The 21,013-nt window shown below is 41.0% G+C and overlaps 1 protein-coding gene across 2 annotated transcripts in view; it reads left to right on the plus strand.

Annotated features, from left to right (window-relative positions):
• Positions 1 to 21,013, plus strand: part of CDKAL1 (CDK5 regulatory subunit associated protein 1 like 1) — a 2,132,645-nt gene that overhangs the window by 1,996,134 nt on the left and 115,498 nt on the right. For both annotated transcript variants that reach the window (XM_029590755.1, XM_029590756.1), the window contains exons 14-15: positions 11,704 to 11,787; positions 15,365 to 15,529. In XM_029590755.1, the coding sequence (XP_029446615.1) occupies positions 11,704 to 11,787; positions 15,365 to 15,529 (249 nt within the window). The remainder of the gene's footprint in view (positions 1 to 11,703; positions 11,788 to 15,364; positions 15,530 to 21,013) is intronic.

The raw sequence follows: 21,013 nt of genomic DNA on the forward strand, positions 1-21,013 counted from the left end.
GCCAAACTGACGATTCCCGCTCCTAAACTGACTAAACTTGCTACTACGAAAGAACGTTCACTCATCATAGCTGGGTCCACAATATGGAACACCATGCCCTCTGATCTACGCCAGGAACTTTGCCACAAAAAATTTAAACAAGACCTAAAAACCTGGTTATTTAAAAAAGCCTACTATTAAAGATCAGAGACCTGTTCTATTCATTTACGTCGCTGTCACATCCTACACGGTCTCCCCCCTTCCCCTCCCTCCCTTCCCTCCCCTCCCTCCCCTAAAACCCCCCCTACCTGTCAGTGAGTTATGTAATTGAACTGCAGATATTACCTGATTAGACATGATAGTTTATTCTTAGATACACTCATATCTTGATATTTATTCTCCTAATACAAAGTTATAGATTGTTTTGTATTATCTCAGTTATTATGTTATATTGTAAAGCGCTATGCTGAATTAATGTTATATGTAAACCGAGGTGATGTTCTTTATGTGCCCCGGTATATAAAAATCTTTAAATAAGAATAAATAATAATAATAATTAATAACCGTTAATGGACTTCTCCTCCAAGAACTTATCCAAACCTTTTTTGAACTCAGCTACACTAACCGCACTAACCACATCCTCTGGCAACAAATTCCAGAGCTTTATTGTGCCTTGGAGGGAGCTTTTTTTTTGTTCCCCCCCCCCATCTTTCCCTCCCTTACCCTATCTAACCCACCTCCCAGCCCTAACTAAATCCCCCCCCACCTTATTTCGTGAAGTTACGCCTGCCTCTGGTGTGCATAACTTGCGCACGCCGCCGGCTCCATGCCCCGGAGCACTCTTCCCCACCCCCAGACCGCCGGCATGCCTCCGGCCCCACCCACAGACTGGCACCATGTCCCCGGACATGCCCCCATCCCGGCGCCACACCCCCAGCCATCCCCTTATTCGAAGCCCCGGGACTTACGTGCATCCCGGGGCTTGCGCGCGCCGCCAAGCCTATGCAAGATAGGCTCGGGGCGCGCAGGGGGAGGCAGGGGTAGGTTTTCGGGGGTTGCGCGCATATCTTACGCGTGCAACCCTTTAAAAATCTACCCCAGAAGATTTTGCACCACAATTTCGGTTTTTGTTATGGTGGTTTCCCATGAATCTTTATGAAAATATACAGTTTTGAGAATATATACAGAGGGGCGGATTTTAAGAGCCCTGCTCGCCTAAATCCGCCCAAATCCAGGCGGATTTAGGCGAGCAGGGCCCTGCACGCCGGTGAGCCTATTTTACATAGGCTCACTGGCACGCGCAGACCCCGGGACTCGCGTAAGTCCCGGGGTTCTCCGAGGGGGCGTGTCGGGGGGCGGGCCCGGTCGTCGCGGCGTTTAGGGGGTGTGCTGGGAGCGTTTCGGGGCGGGCCCGGGGACGTGGTTACGGCCCGGGGGCGTGGCCGCGCCCTCCGGACCTGCCCCCAGGTTGCGTCCCGGCGTGCTAGCGGCCCTCTGGCGCGCGGGGATTTACGCCTCCCTCCGGGAGGCTTAAATCCCCCAACAAAGGTAAGGGGGGGCTTAGACAGGGCCGGGTGGGTTAGGTAGGGGAAGGTGAGGGGAGGGCAAAAGGAAGTTCCCTCCGAGGCCGCTCCGAAATCGGAGCGGCCTCGGAGGGAACGGGGGTAGGCTGCGCGGCTCGGCGCGCGCCGGCTATACAGAATTCATCGCCTTGCGCGCGCCGATCCAGGATTTTAGCGGATACGCGCGGCTGATGCGCGCCTGATGCGCCAGCAAAAGTACGCCTATTCGCGTTTTTTGAAAATCTACCCCAGAGGAAATAGAAGGATTATGCTACATTTAATGAACATCAGTCCGATCCATTACATTTCTGGGAAATGTCTAACGCTATGCTGAGAGATGACATTATTGCTTATATTACATGTAAAAAGCAAGCAATAGCTAGAGAGATCTTGAGATTGGAGCATCAATTATGAAGTGATAAATGCTTACTTAATAGAAACCCAACAGCAGGCAATAAGATGCAGTATTTAGCAACACAAGCAAAATTGAACACTCTTATTAATCAGAGAAATGAAAGAGATCGTCTATATTATAAACACAGATTTTTTTCCTTAATGGAATAAACCTAGAGGTATAATGGCGAATTTAGTGAGACTCAAGTTGGATAAAACTTATATAACTGCTCTATGAGACAAATCTGGCCTTGTGGAACACTCTACTAAAGAGATCAGTCAGATATTTTATCACTATTATAAAGATTTGTATTCAGCTGAGCAGGGATATTTCATGGCAAAACAGACCTATCTATCATCTTCATCTTTACCCAACTTGACACCAAACCAAATGGGGATTTTAAATTCTCCTGTGAGTACTCGAGAACTTTGGGGAGCTATTAAGAAATCCAAACTTTTAAACTCTCCTGTACGCAAATGAGTTACCAAGGGAATTTTATAAACTATTGATAGATGAAGTTTGTAATCCATTGTTAAAAGTTTTTTGAGGCCTTTTTAAATACTGAAGAAATGCCTTGTAAGTCAAATAGAGCCACTACAATTGTTTTGCCTAAACCTGGCTGAAATCCATTATTAAATTATGATATAAAACCTTTTGCTAAAATAATGGCAAATTGACTAGTACCTTTTTTTGAAGGATTTGGTGATGACTGAGCAGGTGGGATTTATCAAAGGCAGAGTTCCAGTCATGAATGTGTGAAAGTTCTTGACAACTACTGATCAAGTATCAAGACAGGAATTAAGATATCTGCTTATTAGTTTTGACATCAAAAAGGCTTTTGACATGGTAGATTGGACATTTTTGTTTGAATCATTAAATTTTGGGGTTTCGAAGGACCCTTTCTACAGTTTTTAAATATATTATATAAAAGGCTGAGAGCTTGAATTCGGTTTAACGGAGATTTATCCACTGAGTTCATTTTACACAAGGAATCCAAACAAGGATGCCCATTATCCCCACTTTTTTTTTTGTTTTGGCTTTGGACCCTCTGTTGCGGGATATTGTTCAGAATCCTCATATATGGGGCATCAGCATTTGCAGATTTATTAATTCATGTTTTAGAACCTGAGACTTCTTTAAGAGAATTGCTTGACGAATTTAAGCACTATGGAAGTTTGTCGGGGTTTAAGTTAAATCTTGACAAATGCAAAGCCCTCCCCATTGGTAAGTGGGAAACGCAGAGATGGGTGAGGGATTACCCTTAAGTGGGCTGATAGGATGATAAAATATTACTAAGTGATTTACACCTTTTACAGGCATTTAATGTACAGAGATTATTAGAGACTACTAAACTTAATTTGAGAGCATGGACACCTTTAAATCTCTCACTTCTTGGGAGAATATATTTATTTAAGATGGTCATATTGCCTAAGTGGCTGTATGTTTTTGGGCTTCTTCCTCCTTATCTAGATAGGCTGCCTTTGATGCTTCTTTCAAAGGAAATGAGGACTATTTATGGAGAAGGAAAAACCCCGCATTGCTTTTGTTCAGCTTATAAAACCTTGAGAAAAAGGGGGATTGTTTGCCTAACCTGAAGCTCTATAATGTGGCAGCAAATATACAGCATAAAGGGGATTGGCTTCAAGGCACTAGTTATACTGCAAATCAATTTGAATCTGGGTTGGTAGTTCCTTTTTCTTTACAATTTATTTTACATGTCTCTAATAGACAATTATCTAAACATTTGAAAAAAAAAAAACAAATTGCCTGATTAACCCCTTGCAAAAATCTTGGCATTGGCTAACTTGTACCCTACAGCTGAATTGTGCATCCTCTTTCTTGCCGTTTGAAGGAATGCAAAAGGGGATAATTTCAGGATGGATTAATAGTGATAGGGCAACTGTTAAATGATCAGGGGAAATTTTTCAAATTTGTAGAATGACAGGATTCTTTAGCTTTAACCTGGAAAGACTATTTAGTATTTCTTCAGTCTTGCCATTACATGGGGTCTTTAGCTGGTTCTGAATTGATTAAGGAAAATTTGGCAACTTTACAAGAGTGGTTTGATATTGAGGATCCCAGGAGGCTTAGTTTCTCTTTTCTTTATATATGTTTGATTCGACTTGAGGGTAAATGGGATCTTACTTCATTCAGGAATAGAAGGGAGAAGAATTACAACTACAATTGCCTATAAAGTTGTTTGCTGCCTGTTTAGCTGGTGCGCAAAACATTTTGAATAATATATACTTGTGAGAAGCTCAATTAAAATTTATAAACAGAGCTTTTATTTCACAATGCCAGGCTTTTCTAGCACATATTGCAGAATCTGATGTCTATATAAAATGTTCCTCTGCAGTAGGACATTTTTTCTGGTCATGTTCCAAAATATAAGCCTTTAGGTAAAAAGTATACACATACATGGAAGGGATTACATCATGGTCTTTGACATTTGATGCGTTGTATGCATTGTTTGGGGATATTTGTTCTATGGCACTTTGTTCGTCTTCACAGAGATTTTGGATTCAGATGGTTTTATTGTTGGCAAGATTAACCATACTACACTTGTGGAAGCAACCAATCACGCCATCGATTACTTTTGGAGAAATAAAATACATCATCTATTAGTTATGAAACTGATGTCGTGTAAATCAATGAACTCCAGAAGGAAGAAAATGATTATGAATATATGGCTTCTATACATTTCACATCTTTCCCACAAATCTTGTTAGCCAGATTATAAATGATTTTTAATTGAACAATAAGTCAAGTGTTTTTTTTAACAAATATATTTTGGACATCAAATTGCGTGACCTGGATAATAGAATATGTGTGGGATGGGGAGAAGAGGGGGAAGTGGAGTTTCACTATGTTCATTGGTTGAGCTAGTGCCTTTTATATTGTATTTTAAACAAATGTGTAGTTGTTGCATTGTGATACTGATGTGAAATTAATAAAAACATGTAAATACATTTCTTCTTGCTTCTCTAATATTTTTCATCTTACTCTGCTTTTCTACCTTCATGGTCTTATGTCTCCTAATATGCTTGCTTAATTGCCAAATTATTTTTTATTTAATCAAATATTTTATTTTATGTTTGAGAACAGACAGCATCAGGCCTGCTAAATGCCCTGTAGTGAGCTGAGTTGACTCTACACATGATCTGGCAGGGAAAGAGTTAAAACTTGCTGGACTTGAGCAGCAAGGAAACCCTGTGCATGTTGCAGAGGAGCCAGCTGTCCCCAATGACAGGCCGATTCATTAAAAAGTGCTCTGTCCTGGTCACCAATTTTGCACCCAAAGTATATCTCGTATGCCTTCTTAATGAGTGCAGTCATACTCCTTTTCTGTGCTTTCAGAGTAAACTCACCACAGATGTAACAAAACGTGTCATGGCTATTACAACATTGGCGCAACATTTCATAAAGTATATGAAATTAAATCCACAAGCTTTAAACTCAACAGTTTTAGCAATACAATTCACTCATGCACACAGACATTGCATAGGAGACTACTCATTGCTGCTGCTTATATAAGGCTGCATCATCATGGAAACAAGTTGGAATCTTGCAGCCGAGCTGGGGCTTGCCCGAGCAAGTTCTGGCATGATCAGGCAGAGTTTCTTGGTGTATTTTTAAAAAAGTTAGTCTCTGTTACATGTTACATTGCTATGACCGTCAAAAATATGACATGAATTTTAAAAATCATAAAAACTACTGTCCAGCAAGAAAATATATGTACTCGACATTGTTTTAAAATTTCACAATTATTGTAACACAAAATTAGCCGTTTCTCAAAAACCTACATCATGTACAAATTTCGAAGTAATATCTGTGATCAGCATCAAAACATCTATTTGGAACACCAGAAAGCCTAAAGGAAACAAAAACTTTGTTTACCAGTGTTATTGTTTACAGCAGATGTAAAGAACTGTTGAAGAGAGTATAACATATTGCCTGTTAGGACATTTTCAACTAACTTTTATTAATGGATATATGGCGTGTGAATGATATTGCTGGTTATTATGAAGAGGTTTTATGACTAATTTGCTGTTGTCACTTGGAGTTTAAAGTATTAATGCTCAAAACATCAATAAAGCTATTTTTGTAGGATGTACTAAGGAGATTATGCATTAGAGGTTTTTTCAAAAATTATATAAGTTTAATCAAAGGGTATTTTGTCTTTTTTCTTATATACTATATATTATGGGGTAGATTTTCAAAGGGTTACGCGCATAACCCTTTAAACCCCCCCCCCCCCCTGCGCGCGCAAGCCCCGGGACGCGTGTATGTCCCGGGGCTTTGAAAAAGGGGCAGGAAGGGGTAGGGCCGGGGGTGGGGCGGCGGTCCGGGGGCGTCCCGAGTCCTCCGGCACAGCAGCAGTGCTGGGGGATGGCGTGCCGGCAGCCGGCCGGTGCGCCCAAGTTACGCCTACTTCGGGCAGGCGCAATAAAGGAAACAAAAGGGGGGATTTAGGTAGGGCTAGGGGGTGGTTATGATAGGGGAAGGGAGGGGAAGTTAGGGGGAGGGAAAAGAAAGCTCCCTCCGAGGTTTTCGGAGCGGCCTCGGAGGGAACGGGGAAAGCCATCGGGGCTCCCCTAGGGCTCGGCGCGCGCAAGGTGCACAAGTGTGCACCCCCTTGTGCGCGCCGACCCCGGATTTTATAACATGCGCGCGGCAGCACGTGCATGAAAAACCAGGTGTACATTTGTGCGTGCCGGGTATGTACCCCGCGCGCAGTTTTAAAAATCTGCCCCTATTTTGTCTCTCATGCTGCTTTTCCATGGTACTGTAGTTCATCACAATCCAGAACTAAAAATGATTGTGATCTGTGTTCCTGCTTCCTGTTTCAAATTTTAGGTGATTCAACAGAATGTTTTCTAATCAGGAAAATCCCATCATCCTTGTATTTAAGAGATTACAGACATTTTCAGTCCAATTTACATGGAGAATTCTGTACAGTCTTGCAGGTCCTGAATGACATAGCTTGTTTTGCAGTATTTTATTGTACTTCAGCAGTATTTTCATAATTTAAAGAAAGCAACAAGAGCAAGAATGAAAAGTTAAATGCTGCCAGTTCAAGGTATTTTATACTGAAGTGAGACAATTGATAAGGTCACTATTAAACTAAATGCTGCACAGTTATGTTCCTTTTCATAACCCTGAAACTGCGCCATCTCACTGGTTTCAGTTCTCCCAAATACTTTTGGTAAATGCCTTTCTACCTCAGTCTTTCTACTTATTACATACTAACTGAAACAGGGCCATATGATAGTAATAAATGTGTCTTGTACCAAATATTTAGTTCAACAAAGTAAAATTAGAGATGATTCAATGGTCTCTTGCCAGCGATAGAAACATTACTAGCTGGGGGGAGCATTGAGAGCACCTTCATTAAAAAGCAGAAAGCCTGTGCTGAATGGATTCGCAGGATTTATAGATACCACACTTGGATGTCTGTGAAGAAATTGCGTTTTATTTCCCCTGGCAGCCATCTGAAAACATCAACACCCCACTTTAAGACTATATCACAGTCAGCAGTTATAGTATAGCAGAAGCTAAGATAGACCGGAGGATATATGTTTCTTTATAATTATTATTATCATTATTATTATTGTAATATTTGGATCCCCAACTAGTTCTTCAGCAGAATATTAGGCGGATTGATGGTTCCAGTGGAATTAGAAGCTATGCCTGGTAGCTTCACAATAAGCTAATAAATTATTGTAAGTCTTTTCCAAATGTCTCATTATCCACAGAGAATGTGATAGACTAAGTCTTATATCAGTTTTGTTTTATTAAAACTTTAAGGTGAATGAGGAAAGAAGACAAAGGTAATAAAATGTCAGATTCTTTGGGAATTATTGACAGATAGTGAGCTATGAGTGACTCAAACAGAAAAAAAATGTAGCCATCGTGAATGAGCATTGTTTGTTAGCTGGACATAAGGTTTCTTCTTCTGCAGGGTTTCTGTCTAGGATGTTGCTGAAAGTTTAATCACTTGTATTGTCTGGGGTGTTTACAGAATAAGTGCCTCTAATTTACAAAGGAGATCTAAAATAGGTGTGGTAACCTAAGATTGTTATTTCACATCTTACTATTTACTAGAGATGTGAATCGGAACTGAAATCCGACCCGATTCTGGTTCCGATTCACATCTATAGAGATGTGAATCGGAACTGAAATCAGAACCGATTCTGGTTCCGATTCACATCTCTACTATTTACTGTGGACAACACTGTTGTTGCTGTTGATCTTTCATGGATCTTTCATATAACCTTGCTATACAGCAGCAGCTTCCAGAAAGAAGTAGGTGAATGGTCCCTTATGAGCAGATTATCTGTTTTTGTGTTAAATTAGATCAAGATATGTACATGATGCAAATGGGAAGTGAAATAATTTAAAAAAAATAGCTTGCCAACTACAGCAAAAATCCCATTATTCAGTCCAGGTTGTTAATCAAATATGCCAGTTATCTGAGAGCCTCGTGCATCCTGTACCAGGCAACAAACTACAGGGAACAAGAGGGGAGATTAAGAGTGTGATGGTTGGAATGGACGTAGCACAGGGCACTGCAGAAAGAAACTACTGTGCTCCCTTTTGTTGATTAGCAATCTGTTTAAATCTTACTGGTAGCAATGGGGGAAAAAAAATTCCTTGCTGCTAGATGTTAGAGAAAAAGAAACCTTAACAGGGACAATATAGACCAGCTCCAAAACCTGAGGCATGTCCCTGATGCTGTACCTTTTGTGACCTGTACCTTTGATTATTATCATTTTGTAATTTTTACCCCTTTTTCCTAACCTTTAATTGTAATTATTCTGTATATTATTTTAGCAATATATGTGCAATTTTCATACCAATAAAATTATCTGAATCGCAGTGCTAAATAATGGGGCTTTTGCTGTCCTTTAATTCTAGGGATCCATTTTTCCAAATTGCAAACTACTTTCAGTCCAGGACAACATTAGTAATCAGTCTGGTTTTCACATTTGATTTTTTTGTTTCTATTTGTCAATTTGACATTTAGTTACTTCTGAGGGAATTCTGTGTAAAAAGAAATTGTGTGTACAGTATTCTAAAATTCTGAATACTTTATTTTTCAAAATATCACAGTATAATCATTGTCTTTGACGAATAATTTACTTATAGAAAAATAAGTGTTACTCAAAGATGCAGAATTTATTTTTTTGTGCATAATTCCCACAGAAGTACTGTAAAAAGTACATTGTAAGGCCCAACCACTGTTGCCCAGTGTTGAACCCTCACAGCTCTCTCCCTGCTTCCTGGGATCAACGTCCTGCTCCTCAAGCTTCTTCCGCCGCCTCCTGGTGCAACCTCTCAACTCTGTCCCTACTCCCTCCACCAAACTCAACCATCAGCTCCCTCCTCCCCCGACTACTGCATGTGCGCTCTTGCTCTTCCCCAGATCTCTTTACCACCATGTTTGACCACATCCCAGCTCTCTCCCTCTTCCCCAAACTCAACTCACAGTTCTCCCTTCTTCCCTTATCACAGGCGCACACCTCCCAACCCAGTTCTCTCTGTTTTTCCCCAACTCCTCAGAATCAAACCAATTCATTTGCCTCTCCTCGGGCTGAAACCCCTCAGCTCTTATTCGCCCTTCTCCACAGGCTCAGTATCCCCAGCTTGGTCTTTCTCTCTTTCCCTCTTCCCAGCTCAGTACCTCCTGCACTCCATCTTTCTCCCACTTCCCCATTCTTGAGCCTCATTGTCTTTCCTCTTTCTCACTTCTTCTCCAGCTCTTTCTCCACCCCAAGCTCAAACCCTTCCTCCAGTTCTCTGTCCCTCCTCAGACACAGCAACCCAAGCCCTCTCTCTTCCTCCCCCAAGTTCTCTCTCCCTCACAGCTGTGACTCTTCTTCCCTCTTTCCCCAACCCCAGGTTCAACCCTCACCACCTTATCCTGGCCCACACAGGATAATGCAACAGCAACCGCCACTTTCTAGCCCATATAGGCTGATGCTTCCTCTTCTGGCTTGCCAGGGCCATGCCACTGCTGCCTCCATCCTCTTTCCAGCCTGTAAGGGTTAATGCCGCCGCCTCCTTCCCTTTCTGGTCCATATAGGCCAATGCTCTTATGATGGCCTCCTAGTCCTGCATCAATTTCTGCACAAGAAATATAAAATTCTGCACAGAAGGGGATTTTTGCACAAATTCTGTGCTGTGCAGTTGAGCAGAATTCACCCAGGGGTAAAGATTTAGAAGGTAATTTTGAAAGGCATTTCAATGGGTAAAATGATGTTGTACACATGGAAAAGACTAGTTATAAAATTACTCATCCAGTATCTGAATAAACTTTCTTGCGTAAGGGCTATATGCATGTCGGTTTACCTGAACTGATAAATGAGGTCATAGAAAGCAGGAGCACCGTCGGATGTCTGACATTCCCCAATGGGAATATCTTTTTTTTGCTCTGAGGAGTTTAACAAGAGCTCACTTTGCTCGGAGTTCCTTTAAACTCGTCATTTGGGTTCAGTTCCTTCCTTCGTGTCTCCTGTCCTGAAATGGTGGCTGATGGGCCCAAGGGTGGAGTTCTCAGGCCCTTAGAACCAGGGAGGGAGATTTGTTTTTGGGTCCAAGAGTAGACCCAGAGAGGAAAGGACAAAGTGAAGAGGGCGATTAGTCCTATACTCCTTGTCTGTCTGGGAGAGATTTCTTCAGTCTTTTGGAGAAATAGGATTTCTTTGTGGAGAGTCAGAGAGAAAACTGCCTTGCAGAAAGAAGGTCCCATAGAGCTACTGCTCAAAGGAAAGCATAAGCTTAGGAGATCTGAACTGGATCAGCCAGAATTCCAGTTTGACTCATAAAACCTGTTAATAGATTAGATGGAAGTGATTCCATGGTACCTGATTCTGATTATCTTTCAATATCAGCAACCAAGTGATGTTTGGATTTCTGATGACAAAAACAAAGCTGACTAGATATGAGTTACTAATATTATGGTAATCATTTAAAGGTGAATTTTAAAAGCGATGCCATGTGCCTAAAAGTGCAGATGCGCACATATCTAGCACATTCACATGGCCGCCCAGTAAAATAAACCCGCCGCATACATGCACAAGTACCGATGCACGAATATCTCGTATCGATTAAAAAGGGCGGAATGGGCCGGGTTGGGTGTTCCGGGGCGAGGGCCAAGAAATATGCGCGTATATAGCGCTGCGAATGCAGTGGGCATCTTGCTCATTTCTGCACAGATCTACTTCTGCTATTGATCAGGTGTAAATCTGAGTAAAACTAGTTTTGCTCATATATGAAGTGCTTAAGGAATCTGGGTATCTGGCAGGGAGTAGAGGCTAAAGAACCCAGCGGGGTTCCTGATGACTTAAACTGGTCATTTCCTTCCTGCACACATGTTTTAAAATTTACTCATTTGTGCGTGAAAATGCTGACTATTCCCAGCTATTCTTGTCCATGCTTAAATTTAGGAGCACACATACTGTACATGTACAAGGTCTATTTTATAAAGTATACCTACTTGCACACAGGATATAACATTTCAGTGTATATTGCCATGCACCCAAATACACGTATATATGGGTGCATGCGTGCTCATTTTAAAGTTATCCTCTCTGTGTAAAGATGTTTGTCAATGCTCTTGGTTTCTCTTACATCAGTTGTTGTAGAACCAGCTAGCAGTAGTCCTATTGAGAATTTGAGGAGAAGTGTTTTGTTGATTGCCCTTCAGTGGATAGTATGTAATTTTAGATCTCAATCTCATTTTATTCTTATTTTATCTTGATACAGATTGGAGAGAAACAGCAGGTATTGGTAACAGAAGAATCTTTTGATTCCCGGTATTACGTTGCTCACAATCGGTTTTATGAGCAGGTAAATATTTATTTATTTGTTTGTTTGTTTTATATACCATCAATCTGAAACAATCTCAATGGTGTACACACAATTATATAGAAAACCTATATAACATTATAATAAAACAAATTTCTAAAAGTTAATCACAATAAAACACAAATTATTTGCTACATAATAGAATTCAAATAACATACAAGAATTTAGCTAATATAGGAAAAATATAAACTTAAACTTAAAAACTTAAAAAATATTAAATAATATAGCAGTATTCTGTACTATTGTCAGGTTTAATAGTGCTGTCCCAAAGTGCTAACAGTTTAATGTTGACTACAGCAGAAATAAGGATTCAAATAAGGAGTAGTAAAGAGTAAAATGAGCTGGAGTCTCCACAATATATAGTTGCATTCTGTAACCGCTAAAAGACATGCCTGAACATGAGCCATATGAAAATGATTAGCAGCTTTCAGCACCATTCCCAAACCAGTCAATATGGCACACAGTTCAAGGTACTAAAAATGTTGCTGCATAAGTCCTGGCTTTACTCTTTGACTCTTTGGGTAGCTGCTGCTCTGCCATGGAGCCTGCTACTTTTAGCTGAAGTGTATTAGGGCTGAGATAAAGGCTATCATACAGGGAGGAGACATAGATGGCTCACTACAGAGCCATTGATGATGATATGTAGATCAGGGAGGGAGAATCTGCCCTCCAGCTTGCTAAGGTTGGTGAATGTGAAGAGTGGTTAACGCAAATCACTGACCCATGCTAAAACTAGAAAACAGAAAGAGGAAAACAAAAATAGGTTTATTGCTCTAAATATATTTTTTGAGCCAGAAGAATTGGGGATGGTGGTGATAATAAAGAAGATAATTAAAGCCATTTCCACAGGTAAAGTAGTGCTTTACCCACGGAACTGGGCTTTTAGAAAATTGCCGTCCCTACATGTGAGTAAAAATAATTGTTTTGGGCCAATATGTTGGTATTTTTACCATTGTAGTAAGAAGCATGCTCAAGAATGGGGTTGAGGAGGGGTTTGCACTTATGCATATACTTCTGAATTTTCAAATGTATGCACTCATTTTTCTTGGAAAAATTACCCACACAAATTAGATGTGCATGTGTATAGGTAGTGAGCAGGCTAACTTATCTAGCTGACTTAACTCTGTCCCGGATCGCCTCTACATTATCCAGCTAAGTTTTAGCCAGATCAGTGGCAGAAATATTCAAAACTTAACATTTAGCCGGATAACTCTAAAGTTATCCAGATAAATGCCTTTGAATATGGACCCCCGAAATGGAGAGTGATAAAACATTAATATACAGAGAAAAACAGAAGATGTGAAAGAGAAAAAATATGGTCAAATTTTGCTGAAAGTCCAGATGAAAACAAATTTGCATAAAAGATGAAGTAAGAGAATGGGTTGATTTTTGAAGAATATAAAATGTCAGTTATACGTCTTAAGACAGAACAAGCAGAAAAATCATATATCAAAATAATAGGATATAATTTTGGAGAGGCAATTACTTAATTTCCGAATGAAGATTTCAGAAAGAGAATTGGCAAAGATAAAAGTTTGAGAGAGAAACGAATGAAGGAATATGTTTTTTCAGGGCAGATCTGAAATTTTTCATCCAGAAGTACTAGGGCCATCTTTTCTTACAAAACTAATCATAATAGCAACTTATTGGGAAGAGTGCTTCTGACCCAGATTGGCCACTGTCAGATACAGGATGCTGGGCTTGTTGGACCTTGGTCTGACCTAGCATGGCATATCTTATGTTCGTATTGGTATAGAAGGTGGTACAGAGAAGAGTGATAGAAAGGGAGGGAAGAAATAGAGAAAAGGTATGGATATATGTGAGAGACAGAAAGAAAGGGCAGAGGTTTTTGAGGTGTATAATTAAGAAAGATATACAACAGGTGAGCAAAAACCAGCTAAGTTTAAGTCAAACTAGGAGATACTTAAGAGGTCGATTTTAAAACCTGGCACACGCATCCATTGAGGGATGTGCGCACAAGTCAGGCTTGCGCGCATCAACCACATTTTAAAAGCCACCCAGATGGATGTGCATCTCACTCAGTTTCAAAAAGGGGCATGGTCTGGGCAGGGGCATGGATGTTTCGGAAAGCGGCCAAGAGATGTGCACTTAAATACTTACGTGCCCTGGCACGCACCCAGTTCCTCTGTCGTGTTAATTTACTTCTGCTATGGAGGAAGCGTAACTGTAAAAAACAAAAAAAACCCCTGTCATTTCGGAGGAGTTTAAAGAGTTTAGGGTAACGGGGGAGTGCAGGCTATTAAACCAGGGGGGTTTGGAGAACCTAGCTCAACACTGTGCGACCTGGTGAAACTGGACATGGCTTGGACACGTGCTGGTTTTAAAATACCCTGACTTATGCAGCAGAAACCCGATTTACACGCTTAGGTGCGTACACACTTAAAATCATGCGCACATGTGCGCGCACCAAGGCTATTTTATAAAGCGTGCACATATGTGTGTGCAGGTTATAAAATGGCCACATACCTGGGTGTGCGCCAGCATAGACGGGCCAAAGTGCACCTGCCTGCTAGTTTGAAAGTTACCATCCCTGAGAATAATGAAAATAACCCAGAAAATTAGAGAAAACATTTTATATTGGGCTTCAAGACATTAAATTGAAAGAATTTTGACTACATGACAAAAAAGTATAATGTGTTCATATTGGGTCGGATTTTCAAAAGGTTACGCGCACCAGGCCTATTTTAAAAGGCCCAACGATGCGTGTAAGTCCTGGGGCTTTACTAAAGGGGCGGGCAGGGGCGTGGCCAGAGGCCTCCGCTGGGCCGGGGATCGCGCACCGGCCCAGCGGAAAAGGTAGGGGAAGGGAAAGGAACGAGGGAAGGCAGCGCGTCTCGGCGCGTGCAAGGTGCACAATTGTGCACCCCCTTGCCGCGCGCCTGCGCACACAAATTATAAAATCGGGCATACATGTGCACTTGCCAGGTAGCGCACGCACATGTACGTCACGCGCGCTCCTTTTAAAATCTACCCTATTATGTCCCTTATCTGACCAAGCACAAGACAGCATTTCTATTTTAAACAGAGAAAAGAATATTGATCCACCTCAATATTAATTAAAAACATTACAATTGTATAAATGTTGCATGAAATTTAGAGGCATATCAATTAAAAATTGTGTAGGATTCAGCATTGATATATTTTGAAGTTAACATTTTCAGAATACTTCCTTTTACCATTTGTCAGTCTTAGGGTGAACAAAACAAAAATGTTTCTAGGTCTGGTGCATGTGCAAAAAAGTTTATAAAATTGTCATTTTATTTGACGACTCAACTAAAATTTATCATGAAATCATTTTATGCAGCAATTTCAATATCTGATTTTTGAAGCTTATTTTTGGTGAGGTGTAAGAGTTGTGAGTGTGGAAGTACAGGATGTTCAGGCCCGACCTTTCCTTCACAGTGTTTGCTTATTTGCAGTTAATTCCCATGCAAACATACATTGGTTTCATAAAAGAAGACAGCACCGAGCCTTGAGGAGTTACAGCCTGCAGTGTCTGAGGTGCTTCACTCTTATCAGAATGGTTTTTCTTTCTCAGGTTCTAGTGCCGAAGAACCCTGGATTTATGGGCAAAATGGTAGAAGTGAACATTTATGAAACAGGGAAGCATTTCATGAAAGGTCAGCCCATGTCTGATGCCAAAGTCTACACCCCTTCTGTCACTAGACCACTAGCAAAAGGTGAAGTTTCTGGCATAACAGAGGTGAGTGGAAGAAACTGTTTTGTTTTCTGTGCAGTGTTGCAGCGGTTGTTCAACCCAAGCATAAGAATATAAGAATTGCCATATTGGGTCAGATCAAGGGTCCATCAAGCCCAGTATCCTGTTTCCAACAGTGGCCAATCCAAGTCACAAGTACATGGCAAGAACCCAAACATTAAATAAATCTCAAGCTACTATTGCTTATTAATTACCATCATAGCAGTTTATGGATTTATCCTCTAGGAACTTATCCAAACCTTTTTTAAACCCACTTGCACTAACTGCTGTAACCACATCCTCTGGTAATGAATTCCAAATCTTAACTGTACACTGAGTGAAAAATAATTTTCTTCGATTTGTTTTAAATGAGCTACTTACTAACTTCATGGAGTGCCCCTTGGTCCTTCTGTTACCTGAGAGAGTAAATAACCGATTTACATTAACTTTTTCAAGTTCTTTCATGATTTTGTAGATCTCTGTCATATCCCTCCTCGGTCGTCTCTTCTCCAAACTGAACAGCCCTAACTTCCTTAGTCTTACATCATAGGGCGGCTGTTCCATGCACCTTATTTTGATCGCCCTTCTCTGCATTTCTCCAGTGCAACTATATCTTTTTTGAGATGCGGTGACCAGAATTGTACTCAGTATTCAAGGTGCGGTCTCACCATGGAGTGATACAGAGGCATTATGACATTTTCCGTTTTATTCTCCATTCCCTTCCTAATAATTCCTAACATTCTGTTTGCTTTTCTGACTGCTGCAGCACACTGAGATGACGATTTCAATGTATTATCCACTATGATACCTAGATCTCTTTTCTGGGTGGTAGCTCCTAAGACAGAACCTAACATTGTGTTTCTGAAATCACCAGTGTTTTCTTTGTGCTCATGCATGCATGAGGATGCGCTTCTTTTTTAAAAGACTGAAATTTTGAATGTAAAAAAGCATTGTCATAAATGCTCGTAACGATGCTTAACCTGTCTCTACTGAACATTTCAATTTATGGAAAAATATGAGTGGCAAATGGTTTAATGATGGAGCCTGCCATCCATTGGCTCTCACCTACAGTGGTTTGAAGAAAATCAGCTAATTTTGAAGTACTCGAATAATTTCATAGGATTTTCAACAATTGATGCAATGAAGTGCAAAGATCTTTTTTTGGGAGGGAGGGTGCGGCGATTTCCTCTTGCTCCCTTTGAACTTCCAGCTCAGTTGGAACTACAGCTGGTCATCTGGGTACAGGAGCCTTTCTTCGCAACCGCACAGGGATTTCCCCGTATTTTACATCCCCTTCCCAACATCGCCCAGTCATTGCAGTGACAACCCTTCTGCGGGGGCCATGCCTCAGGGCTCCTTCCTGAACCCTGCAGCCACGGGCCTGGAATTCAGCCACTAGGTGTCATCATGACCACGATGTCTCTCCCCCCCCCCCCCCCCCCCCCCACCAGAAGCTGTGAACACTGTCTCCCCCTGCCCTGGCCAGCTTGGGGAGTGCAAGGATTGAACCCAGGTTCTCCACATGTAAATGGACAGCACTACCGTTGAGCCAAACTTTTTTTTTTTTTTTTTTTAAAGGATGACCTGATCCCTAGTTAATACCTCAGTAAATATGGCCGTTTGCCAAGTTCTGTCTTACGTTTCATTGAGCTACAGTTGTAAAAGCCCATGGAGTGTGAAATGAAAATGTGTATCACATTTCTAAGCATCATTTGATGTCCTTTCGGCATTACAAGTGTTGGGAGCTCCAAAAAAAACCAACAAAAAACCAACCGTGTAACAGTAGTTTAACATATGGAACAAAGATAACTGACAGTTTATTCAGCCATGTAATTTCAGAATTATTTCTACAAGCTTTGCTGTGAGAGAGTTTTATTTGATGTTGATTTTCTGTTGTTTTACAGTAAATTATAGATGAGTATGAAAAAGAAAAAAAAAACCAGCCCATAAAACATTATATTCATTGCTGCTGTTGCCAGCACTGCTATTACTGGTGTTTCATGGGTGTTGGCAGTCAGAGTAAGGTGGCATTCTTCCTATAAAAAAAAAAAAAAAAGCCCTCCAGCTGGATAGCAACATTGCATGGCAAATGTTAAAAAAAAAAAAAAAAAATCCTGCATGCTATAACTTGTCCAACAGATTGTACAACAGAAGTGGTGCCTTCCCCCCCATGCCAAAACTGCAGCCTGTTGCAAGACACTGAAAGAGAAGGAGGGTCAGGTCCAAATTAGAATGGACTGATTATACTGTGTAGCTGCTTAAACACAAATGTTTGTATCATCACAGCACAGGAACCAAACCAGAGCTGTTTATTTACAGACCAGGAATAACTGTGCTATGACAATGACCCTGAATGACTTTCAGAACAGAAAGAAAAAAGCATCCTAAACAAAATAATTATTAAACCATCATTTATGGGATTGCATAGCAAAGTGCAGAATTTCAGACAGGTCTTACAATTCCCATCTATCCTCCTCTAGTTGTTCCTTGCTTGCATCTTTTTTTTTTTTTAATTGAATTTTTGATAATAACACGCGATCACTTGTAACAGAAAATATTATTAGATTTTTCAGATATCTACTGAGTTTTCTGGAGTCCAAGATTCATTGCAATAACTTGCATGTAAAATATTAAGATATGCTATGCTGAGTTAGACCAAAGGTCCACTGAGCTCGGTATTCTGTCTCCCAACAATGGCCAGTCTGGGTTTCAAGCACCAGGCAGATCCCAACGAATAGATCTATTTCTTGTTGCTCACTCCCAAGGTATGAAGTATTGGCTTTCACAGATCTACCTAGCTAATAATAGTTTATGGATTTTTCCTCCCAAGACCTTGTTCAGACCCCTTTTAAATTTAGCTAAGCTAGATTCTTTGACCACATCCTCTGACAACAAATTCCACAGCTTGATTGTATATTGAATGAAAAATACTTTCTCTAATTTGTTTTATATTTGCTACCTGGTAGTTTCATGGAGTGCCCCGGGCCTAGTCTTAGTACTATTTGAATGTGTAAATAACTGCCCCCCAGTTACATGTTCCACCTCACTCGTGATTTTATAAACCTCTGTGCTATCACCTCTCATTGCCTCTTCTCCATTCTGAAGAGCTGCAACCTATTGTTATTGTTTGTAAGGATTTGGGTGGACCCCTGAACTCTCTGGCTGCTGACCATGCCCACAGGGGGAAGTCCCGTGAGGGGCAACAGGTCAGGCTCAGCTTTAGGACACACACACAGTTAGATCTTTTATTAAACAGTATTGAGGAGCCACCAGAGGTGGCGGTAATGAGCAGGAATGTAGCCCAGCTGGGCTTGTAGTCCCTCAAGCTCTGGAACAGCGATCCCACAATGGCTGTGCCGTAATGGAGAGAAACTGAGATCGTGAATACAAGCAATATATGCAGGGTTCAGGGATAGAGCCTCGTTGGTATAGTACTCACACAGCGGTCTTTCGGTATGGAGCACAGGAGCTGAAGTAAAGGCAGGCCCTCGAGGAGCGAGTACCTGGTTCCAGGGAACAGCTCTGAGAGAAGTAGATGGTAATTCACTGATGGTATAGGCAGCGGTGTCTTCCAGGCAGAAGAGAAGTCCAGATAGCGAGTCCAGGAATATGGGCCCTCGAGGAGCAAGTACCGGTTCCAGACAGCGACCTGAAAGAGAAGAGAGAGAGGCCCCCGAGGAGTGAGTACCCCAAATAGAGTAGTCCAATGGTGGAGGCCGAGTAGCTAGGTACGGAGAGCGAATCCCATCCGTTAGGAAACCTTTGCTAACTCGACGGCTAGCAATCACGTAGGCTATTTGTATCCGGGATGTGTAACGTCATCACAGGGGGACGCCCCTGAGGTTCGCGCCAAAGAAGGTACTTTAAGCAGGGCTACGCGGTGCGCGCGCCCTAAGGCAACTGGACAGCATGGCGGGAGGCAGTGCCCAAGCTGGGCCGGAGAGGACGGCAGGCAGACGCCGCGGCAGCCAAACGTCCATCAACCGCAGGAGGAGTCGCCAGAGAGGTAAGGAGAGCGGAGTGGAGACGTCAGGCAGTGACAGTCGTAATACCTATTAAGCCTTTCATCGTAAAGCATTTCATTCCCTTTATCATTTTTGTTGTCATCGGTACCTTTTCTAGTTCTTTATCTTTTTTGAGATAGGGGTGATCAGAACTGCACACAATAATCATGGTGCAGTCACACCTTGTTTCGTTTCAGAGATAGTATGATATTCTGCATTTTATTTTGCATTTCTTTCTGAATAATTCCTAATATTCTGTTTTGCCTTTTTGATCACCACTGCACACTCCACTGAGGATTTCAACACAAAGACCCCAAGATACTTTTCCTCATTCAGAACCTAATATTTGTACCTTCAGTTAGGATTATTTTTCCATATGTGTATCACTTTGCACTTCTCCATATTAAACTTCATCTGCCATTTCCTGTAGATGCCCAGTCCCCAAGTCTCGCAAGGTCCTTCTGCAGTTCCCCACAATCCGCTCATAGTTTAACAACTTTGAATAATTTTGTATCATCTGCAAATCTGATCATCTCACTTGTTGCTTCTTTTTCCAGATTATTTATGAATATGTTAGACAGCACTGGTCTATGTACACATCCGCAGAGCTCGCCACTATTTTACTTTCTCCACCAGGAAAACTGACCATTTAATCCTACTCTGTTTCCTTTCCTTTAACCAGTTACCAGAAATAAGTCATTGCTTCCTACCCCATGATTTTTTAATTTCCTGCAGAGTCTCTACTGAGGGACTTTATCAAATACCTTCTGAAAATTCAAATATACTCTACCAACTGGCTCCCCCTTAATCACATGTTTATTAATACCTTCTTCAAACAGTTCCAATACGCTTATTGGACCGAGAATATATTTAGAAATCATCTATAGCAACTAATGAAAGGCAATCTGATATTATGCAGTATTCCTTATAATATGTAATGACTATTCTCAGCTTTCGTTTCCTACTGTTTTTCAAAAAAGTACAGCTAATCTTTTTTTTTTTAATTTAAAAATACAATTGTAAAAATATAATTATATTTATATTTATCCTTGCTTGCAATGCCACAGTTTCCTTGTGTTTCTGTTCTGGCTGTGTGTCAATGATTAGCCCAAACAAGAAAAGCCAAAGAAAACAGATATAGAGCCTTTTTCTAGAAAAGGACTTTTTTTTTCCGTTCTGTGCGTGTGGAATGAATCTTTATTTAATAAAGTCAGTAATGCCTGGAATCTGGTTGACAGAAATACCCAAAAGTGCAATGATTACACATTGAAGGTAATAAGCCCTGGGGTGGAAGGATTCTAGAGGCTATTTTTTCACAAAGACACAGAATAGGGAAAAACCTTTTAGTATATCAGGCCAATATTAATTTGTCAGAAGTATGATTTACTGCTCATTTAACAGGGAAAAACAATGAAAGCATGCTAGAAAACATTTACAAGATCGTGGCAACAAAACTGCCTTTTACCTGGGCTGTTTAACCAGCATA

The sequence above is a fragment of the Rhinatrema bivittatum genome, chromosome 2 (assembly GCF_901001135.1).
Source record: "Rhinatrema bivittatum chromosome 2, aRhiBiv1.1, whole genome shotgun sequence".
Taxonomy (NCBI): domain Eukaryota; kingdom Metazoa; phylum Chordata; class Amphibia; order Gymnophiona; family Rhinatrematidae; genus Rhinatrema; species Rhinatrema bivittatum.